Source organism: Sminthopsis crassicaudata, chromosome 6 (genome assembly GCF_048593235.1).
Source record: "Sminthopsis crassicaudata isolate SCR6 chromosome 6, ASM4859323v1, whole genome shotgun sequence".
Classification (NCBI taxonomy): domain Eukaryota; kingdom Metazoa; phylum Chordata; class Mammalia; order Dasyuromorphia; family Dasyuridae; genus Sminthopsis; species Sminthopsis crassicaudata.
Window position 1 is genome coordinate 237,944,010 of NC_133622.1, and position 20,093 is coordinate 237,964,102.

At 33.4% G+C, this 20,093-nt stretch overlaps 2 protein-coding genes across 2 annotated transcripts; both read left to right on the forward strand.

Annotated features, from left to right (window-relative positions):
* The first annotated feature begins 3,224 nt into the window (after nucleotides 1–3,224).
* On the forward strand, nucleotides 3,225–4,151 carry LOC141546223 (vomeronasal type-1 receptor 4-like). The gene has a single exon (XM_074273905.1). It carries the CDS (start codon nucleotides 3,225–3,227, stop codon nucleotides 4,149–4,151), a length of 927 nt encoding a protein of 308 aa, XP_074130006.1.
* An 11,106-nt stretch (nucleotides 4,152–15,257) lies between these two features.
* LOC141546213 (vomeronasal type-1 receptor 1-like) lies at nucleotides 15,258–16,184 on the forward strand. Its single transcript, XM_074273901.1, has one exon. The coding sequence runs from the start codon at nucleotides 15,258–15,260 to the stop codon at nucleotides 16,182–16,184; it is 927 nt and encodes a 308-aa protein (XP_074130002.1).
* Nucleotides 16,185–20,093: the final 3,909 nt, after the last annotated feature.

A 20,093-nucleotide genomic window follows, 5' to 3' on the forward strand; every position in this document is an offset into this window, starting at 1 on the left:
TGTATGTTTATGGGTGTGAGTGGGGACACACAGTCTTTAAACGTGGTTAAGGATGGAGCTAGATGTATTTAATTTTTGGCCATGTGGACTAACTGCAAGCAATATTTTGCCTAGGAGCCCTCTGAATCAAAGCAAAGGTTTCCAAAGATGAATTATAGTTTCTGTATTTTTTAAATTTTCATTTCATTCTCACAGCAAAATTTCTTTTATGCCTTTGAGAAAAACCATTGCTTTATCTTATTTTCAGACAAAAAGGTTGATACATGGAAAGACCAATAAATATTTAAGAATTTCTGAAGTTACTATAATATGATTTTCTTCACCCTATGTAACATTTTGTTTAAATGTTTTATTTTCAGAAATCTAATGTACCAATAAGAGCATGTATCAGGCAAGAGCTTGGACAATATATTTAAGGAGTGAGAATTGGTCCTTAAAATAATTATATTGTGCAATGTTTGTCAAGAAAATGACTCATCCTATAGTCTTATAGTCTAATTATCAAATTGGAAGAGGCAGATACTGAAATAGGAAAAGAACTCAGAAAGATTTATTGATTAAAATGAGGAGCTCATAAAGGTGTAAACCACAGAAGTCCACAGGGCCATCTTAGACATCTCTATTAAAGCCAAGAAAAGACCAACTGTGAGTTATCAAATACTATGGTCAGCAAGCAATAGTGAAAGTGCAAGTATTTGTTGAATGTCAGAAAGAACCAGGGGATCAGCTATTATAGGAGTGTCTAAATAGAAATCTGTGAATGCTGACCTCAAAAATAGCTGTTTTCATTTATTTATTATGTTTTTTTTTTTATAATTCTGCCTGTATTGCTCATGTTATTAACAGAGGACTGAAACATACAGAAATTAATGCTTTTCATCATGGCATTAGGGAGCAGCAAAGAGAGTTGCAATCCATTTATTTCTTGCACCCCAATCCAAAGCTCTATGCTGCACATCTTACTGGCCAAAACTGTCCATGAAGCTTTGAAGAACCCAACATTTGTAAAGAGGTATTAGTCAATATCTTTCAAAAATTATGTGCATATGAATGCATGTCTCTGTGTGTGAACGCATAAGAAAAATACAATTCTTTCCCAATTAGTCTGTCCAAAGTTTATTTTATAATTGCTTCACTCTCCTACTGACTAATTTCCAAAAATAAATCCTTTTTTCCTGTAACACTAAATAGATCACCTGTTTGACTTTCTCATGATAGTCAGAATATAGGGGATTGATTTACTGTCCAGAATACAGTCATCAGAATCACAGAATTAAGGAGATTACAGGATGTCTCTTCATTTTAAGCTATTTTGAGCTATTGCCCGTATTGTATAAAGTTTTCATTCTGCAAGAATCTGATCATATCAGTCTTCAGTATTTAGATAATCTATGAGTTATCAATGCCATTCTAAAAAATGAGGCATACAGATTTATGCAAACATGAAATTGAATATACACATATACACAAAATTATAGATATGAAATAGAATTTTAAAATTGCCATCTATAAATAAAACCATTTTACAATGTTCCAAAATGAAAATAATTGAGAAAGTAAAAACAATGCTGTGAGTAAAATATTTTCTAAAATTCTACATGTCTGACATAACCAAGTCTCCTCATTGGTAAGAGATATGTAGAATCTGATTTGAATTCCTGATTTTATAACAGAAACTTTTCTCTTCCTTCCCAGGTCACATAGGATCTGAATATCTTCTGTCCAAGAGAATAAGAATGAAATCTTATCATGATATCCTGTGCATTTTACAAATGTTTATGATAATAAGAGGAGTTGGTGGGAATGGTTTACTCCTTTACTTGTATGGCTTTAATTTAATCACTAGTGAAAGGATAAGACCTATTAATGTAATTTTCATTAAATTGTTTCTTTCCCATATATTGATGATTATCTTCAGAGGAGTTCCATTTGTAATGCAAGTATGTATCCAGAAAAATTTTCATGAATGACATTGAATGCAAAATCATTATTTGTCTGCAAAGAGTGTCCTGAGTACTTTCACTTTCAAACTCTGAAATGCAAGATCCAATTTTTGATGACACTACCTAGATGTTGGTTTGTGTGTCCACTAAGCAAGTCCTCTAGTTTTCTGTTCATTTGAAATTTTTCTCCATTAAAATTATATATACAATAGGGCCAATCAAAATCTGAGGTTCCAGCCAAGTCTAAATAGTTTTCTTTATGTACCCAGTGTTCCCTATCTTAAAGAATAGCTGTCTCAAACACAGTGTTTTCATCCTCTGAAACATCCATTTTTCGAAGGGTCTATAAGCCATGACGCTGCCACCATGAGTGTCTTTGGCTTGTGAGAATGCCACTGAGCTCTCCCATATATGACAAAGAGGTCATAGAATAAAAATATTAACTATGTATAAAATATATATATATTATATATTATACATATATATATATATACTCATATAACTATGTCTTTATATATACATACTCACACACATATGTCTAGATGTATATATATGTAAATATATATACATTTAAATTGTACTTTTCTTCAGGGATTGAAGGAAGAAAGGGAAGTAAAGGGGAGAAATAAAATTAAAAAGTACACAGCAGAAAACAAACAAGAAAAAACTATAAAAGGTAAGGAAAAGATGGTTACTTCTGACCATGTGGAATACATATTATATAGGTTTTCTTGACAAGAAAATTTATTGCATGGTATTATAAATCCTTGCTTATTTTCTATTGTTTCCATGGCAAGAAGTGTTCTTCTTTTAGTATTTTGCATTTTACTTTTAAATAATAAATATAAAGAAATGTATTTACTAATATTTTTTTGTAAAAAAAATGACCTGAACATGAGTCTAATTTTATCTGATCTATGAAATAACAATGCCATTCTAAACAAAAGGTAAATATATTTACATAAGTATACAATCAAATAAATACATAAACAAAAGAGACAGAAAATAGAATTAAAAATCCCTATTTAAAAAAAAAAATTACAGTACTCACAAATAAGAATACTTGCATTAAGAAAGTTAAAAAAAAATAGAAAACTAGTGGGAGTTAAATATTTTCTAAAACTTTGTATTTCTGTAATAACTAATGATTAGTGGAGATCATCTTATTGATAAGAAATGTGCAAAATCTGATTTTGAATTCCCAGTTTTATAACAGGTATTTTTCTCTTCATTCCCAGGTCACTTTGGATCTGAATATCACTGTGTCCCAGAGAATAAGGAATGCAGTCTAAAGATGATATTCTCTGCATTTTATATACGCTTCAGATTATAATTGGAGTCTTTGGAAATGGATTACTCCTTTACATGTATGGCTTTAATTTAGTCACTGGTCAAAGCATAAGACCAATAGATACAATTTTTGTTAATTTGTTCCTTTCCCATGTTATAATGATTCTTTTCAGGGGAATACCAAATGTAATCCAAGTTTGTTTCCAGAAAATTTTCCTGAGTGATATTGAATGCAAAATCATTATTTATCTGCAGAGAGTGTCCCGGGGACTTTCACTTTGCAATACCTGCCTCCTGAGTGTCTTCCAAGCCATCACCATCAGTTCCAACAACCTGAAATGGGCAGTGCTGAAAGCCAAAGTCCCAAAATACATTGTTCTATCATGTTTCTTCATGTGGATAGTCAATTTGTTGGTAGATGCAGTTGTGCCTCTATATGTGACTGGGCCTAAGAACAACACATTCAGTCACCTTGTGAATAATCTACGATACTGTTCAATAGACTGGCATGCCATAACAACCTCCAATCTTGTTATGTGGAAGACACTTTATGACGGGGTATTTCTGGGATTCATGGCCATTTCCAGTGGCTACATGGTGCTTGTTTTGTTCAGACACAAATGGCAAGTCCAACACCTTCATAGCACTAGTGTCAATCCTATTGCCACCCCAGAAACCAGAGCCACTAAAGTAATCCTGTTGCTCATGATTACCTTTGTATGCTTTTATTCACTTAGTTCCATCTTTGTGATTGTAATGGAAAAATCTAAAGATGCAAACCAGTGGATAATACATATGTCTGTATTTTTTACTTTACTTTACTCAACAGTAAGTCCTTTTGTTTTAATCAGTAGTGATTCACAGATCCTGAATTGTTGTACTATTTTCAAAAGAAATAAAAATTTTCATCCTCATTAAAATCCCAGAACAAATATATTTAAACTATGAAATTTCAAAGAAGAAAATAAATTATCAAGTCTCAGTTCAAAACTTTTATTTGTGAAAAGGACACTGGAGGAAAAGTGAAATTTCTCTTCATCAGAATATGCATATTTTGCTTTTTCAGAATTAATGGTTCTGTCCACCAAATCAATATTTTTTTTTTCCAAAGCAAACAGAGTAATGATAAATGATGGTTGGTACAAATTCCAAATGTTGTTTCCATCCCTCATGGAAGACATGCTAATGGTCACCAAATTCAATATATACAAATGTCAAGAACCAATGATAAAAGAGGTTAAGATTTTGCACAGGTTTAACCAGATATGTGATAAAAAAATTAAATGTTATATGTCATTATTAGAAAATCACAGACCCAAGCACTGTGTCCCTGTCCCATTTGTAACGTGCTCTCCTGGCAGTTACAATTACTAGTCTGTCCTAGACCCAACAGAGTACCTTTGACCACTGTCCTTTGCAGTGTGAACTCTACCCGGCTCGCCTCCTCTGAGGCCTTCAAAGGTCTCTGGCCATGATCTCTTGAATCTATAGTTTAATAACCGGTAGCGCACTCAAGAACAGCCACGTGTAATCTTAAAAGCCTTTATTATACATATTCACATAATGCCCTGACTGATGCCCTGACTTGTTGGTTCCCTAGTGAACACCTGGTCAGAAGACCCACGTGTTCACTACCAAAATCCTTACCTCTTTTGGCTACCCATCTCGGCTTGGCCACCCAGGCTAGGAAGCCAGGGTGTAAATGTAAACATTTACCCAATAACTTCATTATCCTAATCCTTTTTCCTCTTACATTAATGAGATTTTAAATAAGCTTTTCCTTCTTCCTCAAATATAACTCAATTCTTCAGAAATTTTTAAAGAGGGAAATGAGAAATGGAGTTTGTAAGCACACAAAGAGAGGGAGACAGAGACACAATGAGACAGAGAGGCAGAGAGACAGACACACAGAAATAACGGGAGCTAGAGCGAGAGACAGAGAGAAAGAGAGAGAGAGAGACAGACAGAGAAAGACAGTGAGAGAGAGCAGAGAGAAACAGAGAGAGACAAAGAGAGACAGATAGACAGAGACCAACAGAGAAAAATAAATAATACTTTGAAAAGTATTGACAGTAGGAGCAGTGTGGCTGTTCATTTGCTTTGGTAAAATGAGAATAGTGAATTTTGATTCTGAGATTCAAGATCCAGTTTCTGGTCACACTACTTAGATTTTGGTGTGCGTGTGTCCACTGAGCAAGTCCTTTATATTTTGTTATTTTTAATATTTCTGTGAAAAAAAATTATATAGAATAGGAATAATCAAAATTTAAGGTTCCAGCCAAGTCTAGGTAGTTCTTCTTAGCACCCAATGTTCCTGATATTGAAGGTAAAAAAAGATTGTCTCAAATAGAATTGATTTCATTCTCTGAAACATTCATTTTTTGAAGGGTGTCTAAGCTATAACCCTGCCACCATTAGTGTCTTTGGCTGTTGAGAATGCCATTGAGCTCTCCCATATATGACAAAGAGGTCCTAGAATAAATATACTGTCTAGTTATAAAATAGTTATTCAGGTTTGAGCAACTTCAATAATTTATTTGGCTTAATTTTACTTATTTATTGTTATAAACCTTACTGTAGCATAGAGGAAGGATCCATGAGAGAAAGGAAAAAATCTTGTTTGAAGAAGACATGAAATAAAATGTGATTAAATCCCTTCTTCTACAGGAGTAGTTTTGTACAGGAACTCTTCCAGGTTCCCACTTGATTCTCACTACACAATCTATAAATAACATGAGGCTATCCTACTTCAAAGGACTATATCAAATAAAAAGTCTTTGCCATAGCATGGAGGAAAATAGGAGGCAAGAATTAAATTAACTAGAGAAGGAACAATGATATTGAAAAAAATATGTGAAATAAAATTTGTGAGACAAATCAGGGAAGATATAAAAATCATAAAATTAGAAAAAGGAAATTAGCAAAAAGTATAAAAGAACAAAAAGAAATGAATTCTTACTTAAATTTTAACAGAAAAAGTCAAGCAATCACAATAAAAATGGATTTTTGATATTTTGTGAGGTGATGCATGATTCCTAGAAAGTTACAGATAATATAAATGAGAAACTCATCTTGTAAAAGATGACTATATGAGAATGATTTCAGAAATCAGCTTTCAAAGAAGTAATGACTGAGGTAGATAAGAGTTGAGCACACAATAATGGATTTCCAAAGAAACAAAGGATCAGAAAACTGCAATGAAAAATTAAATATTCATAAAATGCATAACCAGAACAATTTCGGTTGAACAATAAATTTTTAAAATTAAAAAGGATGGCACATCCAAGATATCCCAGTAGAAACTGCTTTTGAACTTCCACTTCTCATCATTCCCTCAGAAATAACTTTAAAATAATGCATCAAATGTTCTTCTGATGCCAACAAGTGTTGAGTAGACCCACTCTTTAGTAGAGCCATTTTTCTAGCCAAAGATAACTTCAGTCAGAAGCAGAAATAGTTGTTACCAATTTTTTGCCCAATGACCAATTCTGAGTTCCACTTTTTGGGTGGAGAGAAGCAATTAGAATCACAAAGAACCAAGGGCTCTGGTTTAAGTTTGGAGGAAAGAGGGAGTAGCATTCCTACTTCTTGGTGAACAGTTTCAGAGCAAGAGAGAAGCACAATTGCCTGCATTCCTTAGGGAAGAGAGACTTCCAAAATAAGAACTAGAAATCACATAAAGATAACAGTGACCACACCTTTCTCTGCATCATATAATCTTAGAATCACAGACAACTTACAAACTACAAGAGCTTGTAAGGATGCAGTTCCCGCAAAACAAGAGAAGGGAATTGTAAGGGTCCTTTAAATGGGCGGTACCACAGCACAACAGGAGATTGAGTTCCCCAGGAAGTATTCTCTGTGGATATAGGACTGCCCTGTGGGTGAGATCCTGGCCATATTGAGATAGCTTCATAATGGGTGACTCTCTCACTGGTTGGGTGTGCATGTGACCTCACAGGCCCTTTATAAGCCCACTGCAGACAGCGAGTCACTCTCTTTAACCTGGAGCTCTTTAACCTGGCTCCCTAGCCTGGGGTAGGCAAGCCAAGCCAAGCTGATGGATAGCCGAGAGAGGTAAGAAGTTTGGTAGTGAACAAGTGGATCTTCAGACCAGGTGTTCACTAGGGAACTAACAAGTTAGGGCATCAAGTCAGGGCATTATGTGAGTAGGTATAATAAAGGCTTTTAAGATTACATGTGGCTATTCTTGAGTGCGCTACCAATTATTAAATTATAGATTCAAGAAATTGTGGCCAGAGAACTTTGAAGGCCTCAGAGGAGGTGACCCGGATAGAGTTGACACGGCAAAGGTCAGTGGTCAAAAATACTCTGTTGGGCATAGGATAGACTAGTAATTGTAACTGCCAGGAGTACATGTTACAAGAGCTAGTTTGAAAACCACAGGAAAACAAAGAAATAGCAATAATTTTCACAATAAAGCCTAAAACTTGAGATAGTGATACTACCCCAACACCTCTTCCAAAAGGGGAAGAAAGTCAAATTTTAAATAAAATTCATAGCTATATGAGTAAGAAAAATTAGCAAACCATCATAATATAATCCCAAGAAAAATGTATTATGATGAAAAGGAAGCCCAAGACATAAACTCAGGAGAATTCAATAACTTGAAAATATTTACAAGAATAACTTTCAATGAAAATTACAGAATTCAGATTAATGCAAGAAGCATTCCTAAAAAATATCTCAATGGAAAGACAAACAAGAGCAAACTATTAATTTAAACTTTTATTATCTCTAAATTCTAGATAAAGGCATTAAAATGATCTTGCTAATCTTTCTCTCTCTACAGAATACAGAGATTTGGATAGAGTATAGGATAAAAATCGTGAATAGTCTATTTCAATTTAAGCCCCAATTTATCTTCATTCATTTATTACATACTATTGTAATGTTTCTAAATTTTAAAAACAGAATAAAGAATAAAAAAACATACTTTCAGAAAAACATGTAATATGTATATATGTATATGTATGTATATATATATGTGTGTGTGTGTGTGTGTATACTACTCCATGAATGTGTCATCCAGTTTTTTTAACCAAATGCCTGAAAAATATTATGAGCATCATTTTTTTAATCTATAGATAATAGAAACTTTACTTTCAAAAGACTACATCACAAAAGTCACTTTCTAGATATTATTAACAATAGGTAAAGTGTTCTTTGTGCTTTTTCACTTGGGTTTGGAATGTTCACATGCATCTCTTAATATGTCTGCTTTTCTTGATCATTACTCAATGTTATGTTAATGAAATCTTAGCTCCTCCAAGGGAGGTTAATACAAATAAAGCTAATTAAGCATGTGCCATAACAGAACCATGTGACCAACTTTTGAACCTTAGAGTTGGAATGTCTGTTATATTTTGTAGTCTTTGAATTACTGTTGGACAAGAAAGTATAGACCACTAATTTGACTAAACCCCATCCCTTATCTTTGTGGCCTAGTTATACTATCCTGGAAACAGAATCTTTTCTTAACACCACTTTTTACATATATTCTACTATATCTGAAGCTGAGTGGCCTAGTGTTAGTCCAATGAAAGTGTCCATTTCAATGAAGCATCTTCTGCTCTGTTAATCCTAGAAACTTTTTTCCCATCCTGCTGTTGCCATAACCAATGGTTAGCATTCCTTCATTGTATGGGTTGGGGGAGGAGTGAGGTACCTTGTATTAAGGAAGTAAACAAAGTCATCTAGCCTGAGATCCCCAGATGAGATTTGCTGTAACTTAACAAGGACCCCTTCATGGGCAGAAACTCTAGTCACATAGACACTCACACAGAGAAGGTGTCTCCTTCTCTGATTGGCTCTGTGTGTGACCTCAGAGACCCTATTTAAGCTGTGGGGACTAGGATGTTGGTCCTCTTTCACTGGGAGCCCTGCTAGGAGTAGTAACTAAGAGTGTGCAGGAGGTCAGAGGGTAGGATGTAAAGATATGAATAAAGATCCTGAGCTTGCATACAACTACTCTCAAATGCTCTATTTTGTATTTAAACCATGGTTCCTATGAAATCTTGGCCAAGAAACTCTGAAGACCTCAGACGCAGGTGACCTTGGTAAAATTGGTTTAAATATTGCAAAAGACAGGGAGCAGAGATTTCTCTGAGGGCCCAGGGATTAAGAGAGACTGGCAGTAGTGAATGCCTTGTGGGAATTCACACTTCATGAGCCCTCTTCCTCAGAATTGAAATTAAACTTTATTTCAACTTTCTCTTATCAAATAAGCATTAACAAAGAGCCATGAAGCTTGGAGTTTTCTATAGGAGAAATAAATTCCGATAGAGTTTTATTATCAAGCCAGGCTTTTGGTTCCATTAAATCCAGGCAAAGCAAAGATAGGAGGAATTTGCAAGAGAATTGGGACCATTTTATTCAATAATCAGACAACCAGGTGATAGAGGGAACAGAGGACTTTATTTAATTCAAGACACCTGACTTCAAATAGAAAGTATTATTCATTTTCTCCTCCAAATCCTGGATCATGTCATGCAAGTTCTTTCAGTCATGGTTTTCTAACTAGAGTATAGGTAGACTAGTAAAGAGTACAGGTTGTATAGACTAATTCTCCTAAACTAGTTTAACCTTTGATTTATCCTTATACTTCTAATACAAACTCATATCTATAAACATGTTATCCAATATTAAAAAAAAAAAAAAAACAAAAAATACTCACACAGAAATACATACAATTTAAATGACTCTACTTTTCTCTCAATGTGTTACCTAGATTTTTTCTTTTAAGCAAACTGTTAAAGATATATCATGATCATATTATATCAACAAATCAGAGTAGTAGTAAATTCACATGATTACTTTGACAATCAAATGATTTGTCTCTACAATAAAGTGTTCAATTAATTAAAATTATTTTCAGAAAGAATAAAATTGATGTTTTTTTTGTTTGTTTGTTTTGGTTTGTTTTGTTTTGTTTGTAGATCTCTAGATTTTAGGAAATTCTTCCCCGTTATACCAATAAACAGAAATCACTTTCTGTATTTTGTCCTTTCATATTATTATGCAAAAAAAAGTTTCACAATGTAAAGTGTTGCAACTTTAAAGATACTAATTAGTTACTTTTAATAACTGCTGGGGATGTTTACTTGAGATAAAGGAATGTCATGACATGGCAAATTCCTTCTGCCAACTTTTGTTGTGGAGGTGACAGGGTAATTGCAGTTCTTGGGGGAGATGAGCTCAGAAAAGGCTGTACTTATAACTCAAGAGCTGACCATCACCACAGAGCACACACATGCAAATTTGCACAAGCACACATACAAATTTGCACAAACACACACACAAACACTCCACCTGTAGCCACTTCTCTGGCAGCACAGATCAGACTGGTGAGTAACTTTACATCTTTGTCACAGAGATCAGATTCCTAGAAATCTCATCTAGGGGAAGAGGGTGATTTTTTCCAGTGTTTGCAATGCAGAAGAGACCTTGCAGATGCAGCCTCAATCGGGATTATTCCCTTTGTAGATTACAGCAGGGACATATTAGCTTTTCTTCAGCACTCTTTGGTACCTCTGTTTTATCTCCCTCTTTAAGTAGTTCTGACCAGGCTAAAGGGAGTGGATGGAGATGCAGTACTCAGCTGCTTATGATTCAGACACTGGCAGATTCTGCACTGAAACACTCCTGGGAGAAAACCACATCCTGATTGTTGTCTTTCTCCTTTTATCAGAAAAGGAGTTAGAACTTCTGAGTCTGAGCTTAACTCAGGAGAAGGAGAAGCTCTGAGCTCTGATACAGACTAAACGTGTGAAAAAAAGTCATTGAGAGCTGTGCAAGCAAGGTCAGAGTCCATCTGAAGGTGCTTTGGCAGAGCATTCTGGGATTAGACCCCTGGCTGCTGCACACAGTGGCTTCAGGCCCTTCCCCTGTGACCTCCATTCTTTCTTCCCTCACACAGAAATAATGTAGATTCCAGGCTGGGATGTCCTGTGGAGATTGTTCAAGTAAAAGCTCCACAGTCTGATCCCTTTCTCTGTTCCAGAGCATTATAGAACATAAAGGAAGTCAGAGAAGTTGACCAAAAGCACCCATTTTATAGGTAAGGTAAATGAAGCCAAGGGAACTGTGTGACTTTTTCACACTCAAAGCAAGTTATTAGGTCTGCATTTCAGTGCCTTGGCTCTCTGCCTGCTACTTAGCTCCTTCTCCTGCCCTCTTCTGCTCCCTGGTTGACCTTTGTGCCTGCTTGATTTCAATGTAGCTTTCACTGATGGATTAACTGGAAGGTACTCTCAATGGGGTTTCCCTTCCTTTCTTCCTGTCTTTCCTTTTCATTTATATTTTTATAGGAATCTACCACCTTTAACTCGAGTAATCATGGTTAATTTAGAATGGAAGACTTCCTACATTTGATTTTTTGCTGAGGCAAGTGGGGTTACATGACCTACCCAGGGTCACAAACCTAGTAACTATTAAATGGCTTAGACTGGATTCGAACTCATGTCCTCCAGACATCAGAGGCAGTTCTCAATTCACTGAACCATCAAGGTGCCCTGATTTCTCACATTTTGAAATTTATTTTTTACTATATGGAAAAAGCAGTTAGTTCTCTGCCTAAATGCCTCAGGTGTCCTGGATGTCCATGAATCATGCAAAAGTGGCAAGGACATTCAAATTAGAAGCAATGGACTTAGGGGCACAGAAATATATCTGACAGAAACGTGGAATGTATCCTGAAATTCAAAGAAGTCCCATATAGTTTTATATTTTCTCATTCATATTATAATCATAACAATTTTGAAATTAATTTTTTTGGCCATGAGCTAATATTTAATACCACCAGTCTATTAGGAAATATATATCTATATCTATATCTATGTCAATATATATATGTATATATATATATCTTCAGTGATTATTAATTATTTGATATAATGTTGCAATTATGCAAATATTAGTTAAAAATCAATAGGAATATCAAAATTAACCTATAAACTGTATTAACCTTACTTCTGCCCAAGGTTTGATCTAGACATATTTAATTTTGGGTCATGAGGCCTAGATGCAAACACTGTTTTTCCCTATGATCCATGTGCATCAGATTATCTCTTTAAATTTCATTCTTTTGTCACAAAAAATTTTCTGTTATGCCTTTAGGGAAATCATTGTTTTAGCTTATATTCAGACAAAAAATTGTTACATTGAAAACTAATAAATAGTTAAGAATCTCTGAAGTTACTATGATATGATTTTCTGCATTATGGTATTACCATTTGTTTAATTCAGAAATACATTGTATTGATATGAGCATTTATCAGGCAAGAACCTAGTCTCTATATTTAAGGAGACAGAATGGGCCCTTCAAATAATCATATTGGGCTATATTTAGCAAGCCAACAGTTTATGACAGAAAGTTTCTTCTACTATATTATTAGGGTCCAACTATCCATCTTGATGAGGCAGGTATTGAAGTAGGAAAAGGTCTCAAAGATTTATGGGTTAAAATGAGGAGCCCATGAAAGATATATAATAAACGATAGAAGCTCAATTGTCAATAGCAGAAATGTATTAAAGTCAAGAAGAAAGCAATGTATGCTATCAAGGATTGTTGTCAGCAAGCTGTAGTCAAAGAATAAATATTTGCTGAAAGCCAGGAAGAGCCAGAGAATCATCACTGTATTGTGTCTGAATAGAAAATTGTAAATGCTTGCAAAAAAATTACTGAGCTTTTATTCACTTGGTATAATTTCTTTCTTTTTTTTCAGATTTTGCATGGATTCTTACAAAAATAAATGAAAATACAGCAGTACAATAAGCATTTACAAATCCTTTTCAAACATATATTATCCTAACAGAAAACATAAATTAACTGTATAATTCTTATGTTACTGATGTAGGATTGAAACCTATAGAAATTAAGTGATATTTTGGACATCATGCAGTTATGGGGGAACAAATTGGGGTTCCATCCATTTATCTCTTGTGTTCTAATCCAAAACTCTCTTCTCCACATCTTATTAGCATATATACTAGGTATGAATCTTTAAAGAAACCAACATTTTTTAAACAAATATAGATCAATGTATTTTAAAAAGTTATGTGTGTGTATGTCTCTCTGTGTGAATATAAAATACAACATAAAAATCCTTCCCAATTAGATTTTGTCTAAAGCTTATTATTCCTTCACACTTCTATTAACACTGCTTTTCAAAAGAGCCCTGTATCTGTAACATAAAGTAGATATATAATTGTATTAATTTCTCATCATAACCAGAAAGGAGGCAATTGATTTACTGTCCAGTATGTATTCATAAGAAACGTAGAACTGTGGAGGTATCAGGATCCTTCACTCTTTGAAATTGTTTTCAGCTAAAGTATGAAAGCAATTGTTGCTTTTATCAATATTTTATATATATATATATATGATATATATAATATAATTATATAGGCATAACTATATATTATATATCATAATATTAAAAATATTATATAATTTCTGGATTGGCCCAAAGCTGCCTTTGTTGTCAATAAAGAATATATGAGAAGAGTCAATGAAATGGATAATATTGTCCTTGAGAAAACTGTTTCTCTAACACTTTCCTTTGGGTGCATGTTACTATTCCCCTGATTTGGAAGTCTCTTCACTTAGCGTCTGCCTTAAGAACTGTATGCCTTTTGCCATAGTCAAAGCATGTCCTGGAAAGATTCTAAGTTCCCCATCAGTGACTCTTGAATTTGTTTCTCTGTGGTCATAGATGTGCCCATATTAAAGACAACAGGATTATGAAAGAATTTATGAGCTTTGCAATTACAGTAACCTACTGCTGAAAAGAGATGTATTTTCTCTGTGATCACAAGAGGCCCATAAGAGTGTCACAAATATTTCATTAGTAACTAATAGAAAAAAAAAACAAAAAAAGGACTGTTCTTCAATGATATCAGACTATAACAAGTGCAGGTGCATCAGCAACCCTGGCCACAATGGTGTGGATGTTGCCTGACAAATGCATCTTAGCTTCTTCCAAAATTACAAGTGTTGTCATAGAGAAGTGACTACAGTGGTAAAAGATGAATAGGTGGATTTAAAAATTATAGAGCAAATTCAGCTTATAAAGGAAGATGTTATTCACCTCCAGAGGTACAGAGATAAACACAAGCAATGCATAGTCTTGCACAGATGCATATACATGCAAAAGTAAGTGCGGTAAGAGATATTTATATATATGCATGAATACATTTGTATATAATTTGTATATAAGTTCATTTGTATAGGAGTTTATGCATATATATATGTATATATGTACTCATAATATGTCTTTATAAATATGTATTTAAAATTGTAATTTTCTTCTGGGATTAAAAGAAGAAAAGGAAAAAAAATGAAGAAAAATAAAATTAAAAAGTACACAGCAGAACACAAATGAAAAAACACAAGAGGTAAAGAAAAGATGGTCATCTCTGAACATGCGTCATACATATTATACAGAATTTCTTGATAAGAAACTTTTTTTGCTTTATATTATAAATCCTTTCTTGTATTCTATTGTGTATATGACAAGGTATTCTTCTTTTCCTATTTTGCATTTTGTTTTTAAATAATAAAGAAACATGTATTTACTAACTTTTTCTGAAAAAAAAGGATCTGATCCTATAAGTCCAGTTTTTATGTGATCTATGAAATATCAACACCATTCTAAACCAAAGGCAATATATTTACATAAGTATAAAATCAAATAAATAGATAAACACATGAGACATTAAATATAATTAAAAATACCTATTTAGAAAAAAAAACTTTACAATACTTCTAAATAAGAATCCTTGCTTATTAAAGAAAGTAAAAGAAAAAATAGCAAACTAGCATGAGTAAAAATTTTTCTAAAACTTGGTATTTCTGTAACAACTAATGATTAATGACGATCACTTTATTGGTAAGAAATGTACAAAATCTGATATCGAATTCCCGGTTTTATAACAGATATTTCTCTCTTCATTCCCAGGTCACTTTGGATCTGAATATCATTGTGTCATAGAGGGTAAAGAATGAAGTCTAACAATGGTACCCTCTGCATTTTCTATATGCTTCAGATTATAATTGGAGTCTTTGGGAATGGATTACTGCTTTTCTTGTATGGCTTTAATTTAGTCACTGGTAAAAGGATAAGACCAATTGATACGATTTTTGTTAATTTGTTCCTCTCCCATATCGTAATGATTCTTTTCAGGGGAGTTCCTGCTGCAATCCAATTTTGTATCCAGAAAATTTTCCTGAGTGACACTGAATGCAAAATCACTGTTTATGTGCAGAGAGTGTCCCGGGGACTTTCACTTTGCAATACCTGCCTCCTGAATGTCTTCCAGGCCATCACCATCAGTTCCAACAGCCCCAAATGGGCAGTGCTGAAAGCCAAAGCACCAAACTACATTATTCCATCCTGTGTCTTTATATGGGTATTCAATTTGTTGGTAGATACTTTTGTGCCTCTAAGTGTGACTGCTGTTAGGAACAACACAATCAATAACCTTAAGAACAACATACAGTATTGTTCTATAGACTGGCATGCTATTTCTACCTCAAAAGTACTTATCTGGAAAACACTTTATGATGCGGTATTTCTGGGATTCATGGCCATTGCCAGTGGCTACATGGTGTTTGTTTTGTTCAGACACCACTGGCAAGTCCAACACCTCCATAGCACTAGTGGTGACCCTATTGCCACCCCAGAAACCAGAGCCACTAAAGTAATTTTGTTGCTCATGATTATCTTTGTATGCTTTTATTCAGTTAGTTCTATCTTTGTTATTATAATGGAAAAATCTAAAGATGAAAGCCAGTGGATTATACATATTTCTTCATTTTTTACTTTACTTTACTCAATAGTAAGTCCTTTTGTTTTAATTAGTAGTGATTCACAGATTCTCAATTGTAACATTTTCAAAAGAATAAAAAATTCTCATTTTCATTATTAAAATCTCAGAACAAATACATTTAAAATATGAAATTAAAAAAGAAGAAAATAAATTCTAAAATCTCAGTTTAAAAATTTTATTTATGAAAGAGGACACTGGAGTAAAAGTAAAAATTCTCTTCACCAGAAAATGAGTATTTTGGTTTTTTAGAGGCATAGTTCTGTCCACCAAAAAAATCACGTTGTTTTTTTTTTCCCCAAAGCAAAAAGAGTAACGATAAATGACAATTGGTCTAAATTTCAAATTGTGTTTCCATCCCTCATGGAAGCTACCTTATATTGTCCCCAGGCTCAGTACACACAAATTTTAGTATCCACTAACAAAAGAGGATAAAGTTTTGCAGAGGTTTAACCAGATATGTGATTTAAAATTTAAATATTATTTTTCATTACTAGAAAATCACAGACCTAAGCTCTATGTCTCTGTTCTCTAGAATTACCCAATTGCTTTTCATTTTCCTAATTTTTTTCTTACACTAATGATATTTTTAGTAAGCTTTTTCTTCTTCCTCAAATATAACTCAATTCTTTAGATACTTTTAGAGGGAAATGAGAAATGAAGTTTGTAAGCACAGAGAGAGTGAGACAGAGAGACAGAGAGGTGGACAGAAAGACAGACATACAGAGAGAGAGAGTGAGACAGGGAGGCATAGTGACACAGACAGAGAGACAGAGAGAGATACACAGAGAAAGAGACAGAGATGGAGAGCAGAGAGAGACAGATAAAGACAGACAGAGAGAAAGAAATAATCCTATAAAAAGTATTGCAGTGTGGCTGTTCATTTGCTTTGATAAAATGAGAATAGTTAATTTTGACTCTGAGATTCAAGATCCAATTTTTGGTGACACTACCTAGATTTTGGTGTGTCTTTCTACTGAGCAAGTGCTTTATATTCTGTTTATTTTTAATTTTTTTCTCTGAAAAAATTTATATATATATATATATATATATATATATATAGAAGAGGACCAATCAAAATCTGAGGTTCTGGCCAAGTCTAAATAGTTCTCTTTATGCACCCAATGTTCCTGATGTTGAAGGTAAGAATAGCTGTGTCAAATAGAGTTGCTTTTCCTCTCTGAAACATCCATTTTTGAAAGAGGTATAAGCCATAACTCTGCCACCATTAGTGTCTTTGGCTTTTGAGAATGCCATTGAGCTCTCCTATATATGACAAAGAGATCATAGAATACATTGTTTAGGTATAAACTACTTATTCAGGTTTGAGCAACTTAAAATTTTTATTTGGCTTAATTTTACTTATTTATTGCAAAAAATTCTACTGTAGCATAGAGGAAGGGTCCATGGGAGAAAGGAAACAAATCTTATTTGAAGAAGAAGACAAAGATAAAATGTGATTAAATCCTTTCTTCCACAGGAATACTTTTGTACAGGAACACTTCCAGATTCCTACTTGATTGTCACTACACAATCTATAAAGAACATGAGGCTATCCAACTTCAAAGAACTATGCAAAATAAAAAGTCTTTGCCATAGCATGGAGGAAAATAGGAGGCAGCAATTAAATTAAACAGAGGAGGAACAATAATATTGAAAAATAAATATTTGAAACAAAATTTGTGAACCAAATCAAAGCAGATATAAGAATCAGAAAATCAGAAAAGGAAATTAGCCAAGAAGTTTAAAAGAACAAAAAGTAATGAATTCATACTGAAATTTGTAACAGAAAACTAAAGCAATCACAATGAAAATGGATTTTTGATGTTTCATGAAGTGATGCATAATTCCTAGAAAGTTACATAGTATTAATAAAAAAAAAACTCATCTTGTAAAAGAAGACAGTATGAGAATGCTTTCAGAAATCAGCTTTCAAAGAAGTAATAACTGAGGCAGGTAAGAGTTGGGCAAACAATAATGGATTTCCAAGGAAATAAAGGATCAGAGAAATGGAATGAAAAATTAAGTATTCATAAAATGCAGAAGCAAAAAAAAATGAAAAATATTTTTAAAATGAAAAAAGATAACAGATTCTAGATATTAGAGTAGATACAGCATTTGAGCTGACACTTCTCATCATTCGCTCAGAAATAACTTTAAAATTACACATCAAATGTTCTTCTGGTGCCAACAAGTGCTTTAATAAAGCCATTCTTTAGTTGAGCCATTTTTCTAACCAAAGATAACTTCAGTCAGAAGCAGAAATATGTGCTACCATTCTTATGCCCAATGCCCAATTCTGAGTTCCAGTTTTTGGGTGGAGAAGCAATTAGAATCACACAGAATCAAGGGCTCTGATTTAAGTTTAGAGTAAAGACAGAGTAGCTTTTCTAGCTCCTGATCAATAATTTCAGAGCAAGAGAGATGCACAATTGCCTGCATTTCTTAGGGAGGAGAGACTCTTCCAAAATAAGAACTAGAAATCACATAAAGATAACAGTGACTAACCTTTCTATACATGATACAATCTTAGAATCACAGAAAACTTACAAAGTACAAGAGCTAGTTATGAAAACCACAGGGAAACAAAGAAATAACAATAATGTTCACAACAAAGCCTAAAACTTGAGACAGTGTTACTCCTCAAACACCTCTTCCAAAATGTGAAGTAAAATTTTAAATGAAATTCAGAGTTATATAAGTAAGAAAAATTAGCAAACCAGTATAATATAATCTCAACAAAAATGTGTTATGATAACAAGACATAAACTCAAAAGAATTCAATAACTTGAAAATATTAGCAAGAAGAATGTTTGTGGCAACCCCCTTTGTAGTGGCCAGGAACTGGAAACTGAGTGGATGCCCATCAATTGGAGAATGGCTGAATAAATTGTGGCATATGAATATTATGGGACATTATTGTTCTGGAAGAAATGACCAGCAGGATGATTTCAGAAAGCCCTGGAGGGACTTACAGGAGCTGATGGTGTGTGAAATGAGCAGGACCAGGAGACCATTATACACTTCAACAACAATATTGTATTGGTGAACAATTCTGATGGAAATGGCCCTCTTCAACAATGAGATGAACCAAATCAATTCCAATAGAGCAGTAATAAATTCAACCAGCTACACCCAGAGAAAGAACTCTGGGAGATGATGATTAACAACTACATAGAATTCTCAATCCCTCTATTTTTGTCTGCCTGCATTTTTTATTTCCTTCACAGGCTAATGGTACACTATTTCAAAGTCCAATTCTTTTTTGTACAGTAAAATAACTGTATGGACAAGTACACATATATTGTATTTACCATGTATTGGTCAACCTGCCATCTGGGGGAAGGACTTGGGGGAGGGAGGGGAAAAATTAGAACAAAAGGTTTTGCAATTGTCAATGCTAATAAATTACTCATGCATATATCTTGTAAATAAAAAGTTATAATAAAAAAAAGAAAAGAAAATATTTTCAAGAATAACTTCAATGAAAATGACAAAATTCAGATTAAAGCAAGAAGCATTCCTAAATAATTTCAATAGAAAGATAAGCAAGAGCAAACTATTAATTCAGTCTTTTATTATCTCTAAATTCTAGATAAAGTCATTAAAATTATAATGCTAATCTTTCTCTCTCTACAGAATATAGAGAATTGTATAGCGTATAGGATAAGAATCACAAATAGCCTATTTCAGTTTAATCCCCTACATATCTTCATTCATGTATTACATACTATTGGAATGTTTCTAGATTAAATAAAAATTAATAAAGAATAAAAACCGTACATTCAGAAAAATATGTAATATATGTATTCCTACTACTCGATAAATGTGTCATGTAGTTTTTTTATAACCAAATTCCTGAAAAATATTAAAAGCATCATTTTTATCTACAGATAATAGAAGCTTTAATTTCAAAAGACTGCATCACAAAAGTCACTAACTAGTTATAATTAGCAACAGATTGTGTTGTTTTTTTTTGTTTGTTTTAGAATATTAACATGCATTTTTTAA

Coding starts and splice junctions, on each gene's coding strand:
- LOC141546213 (XM_074273901.1), top strand. CDS start 15,258: ATGAAGTCTAACAATGGTACCCTCTGCATTTTCTATATGCTTCAGATT.
- LOC141546223 (XM_074273905.1), top strand. CDS start 3,225: ATGCAGTCTAAAGATGATATTCTCTGCATTTTATATACGCTTCAGATT.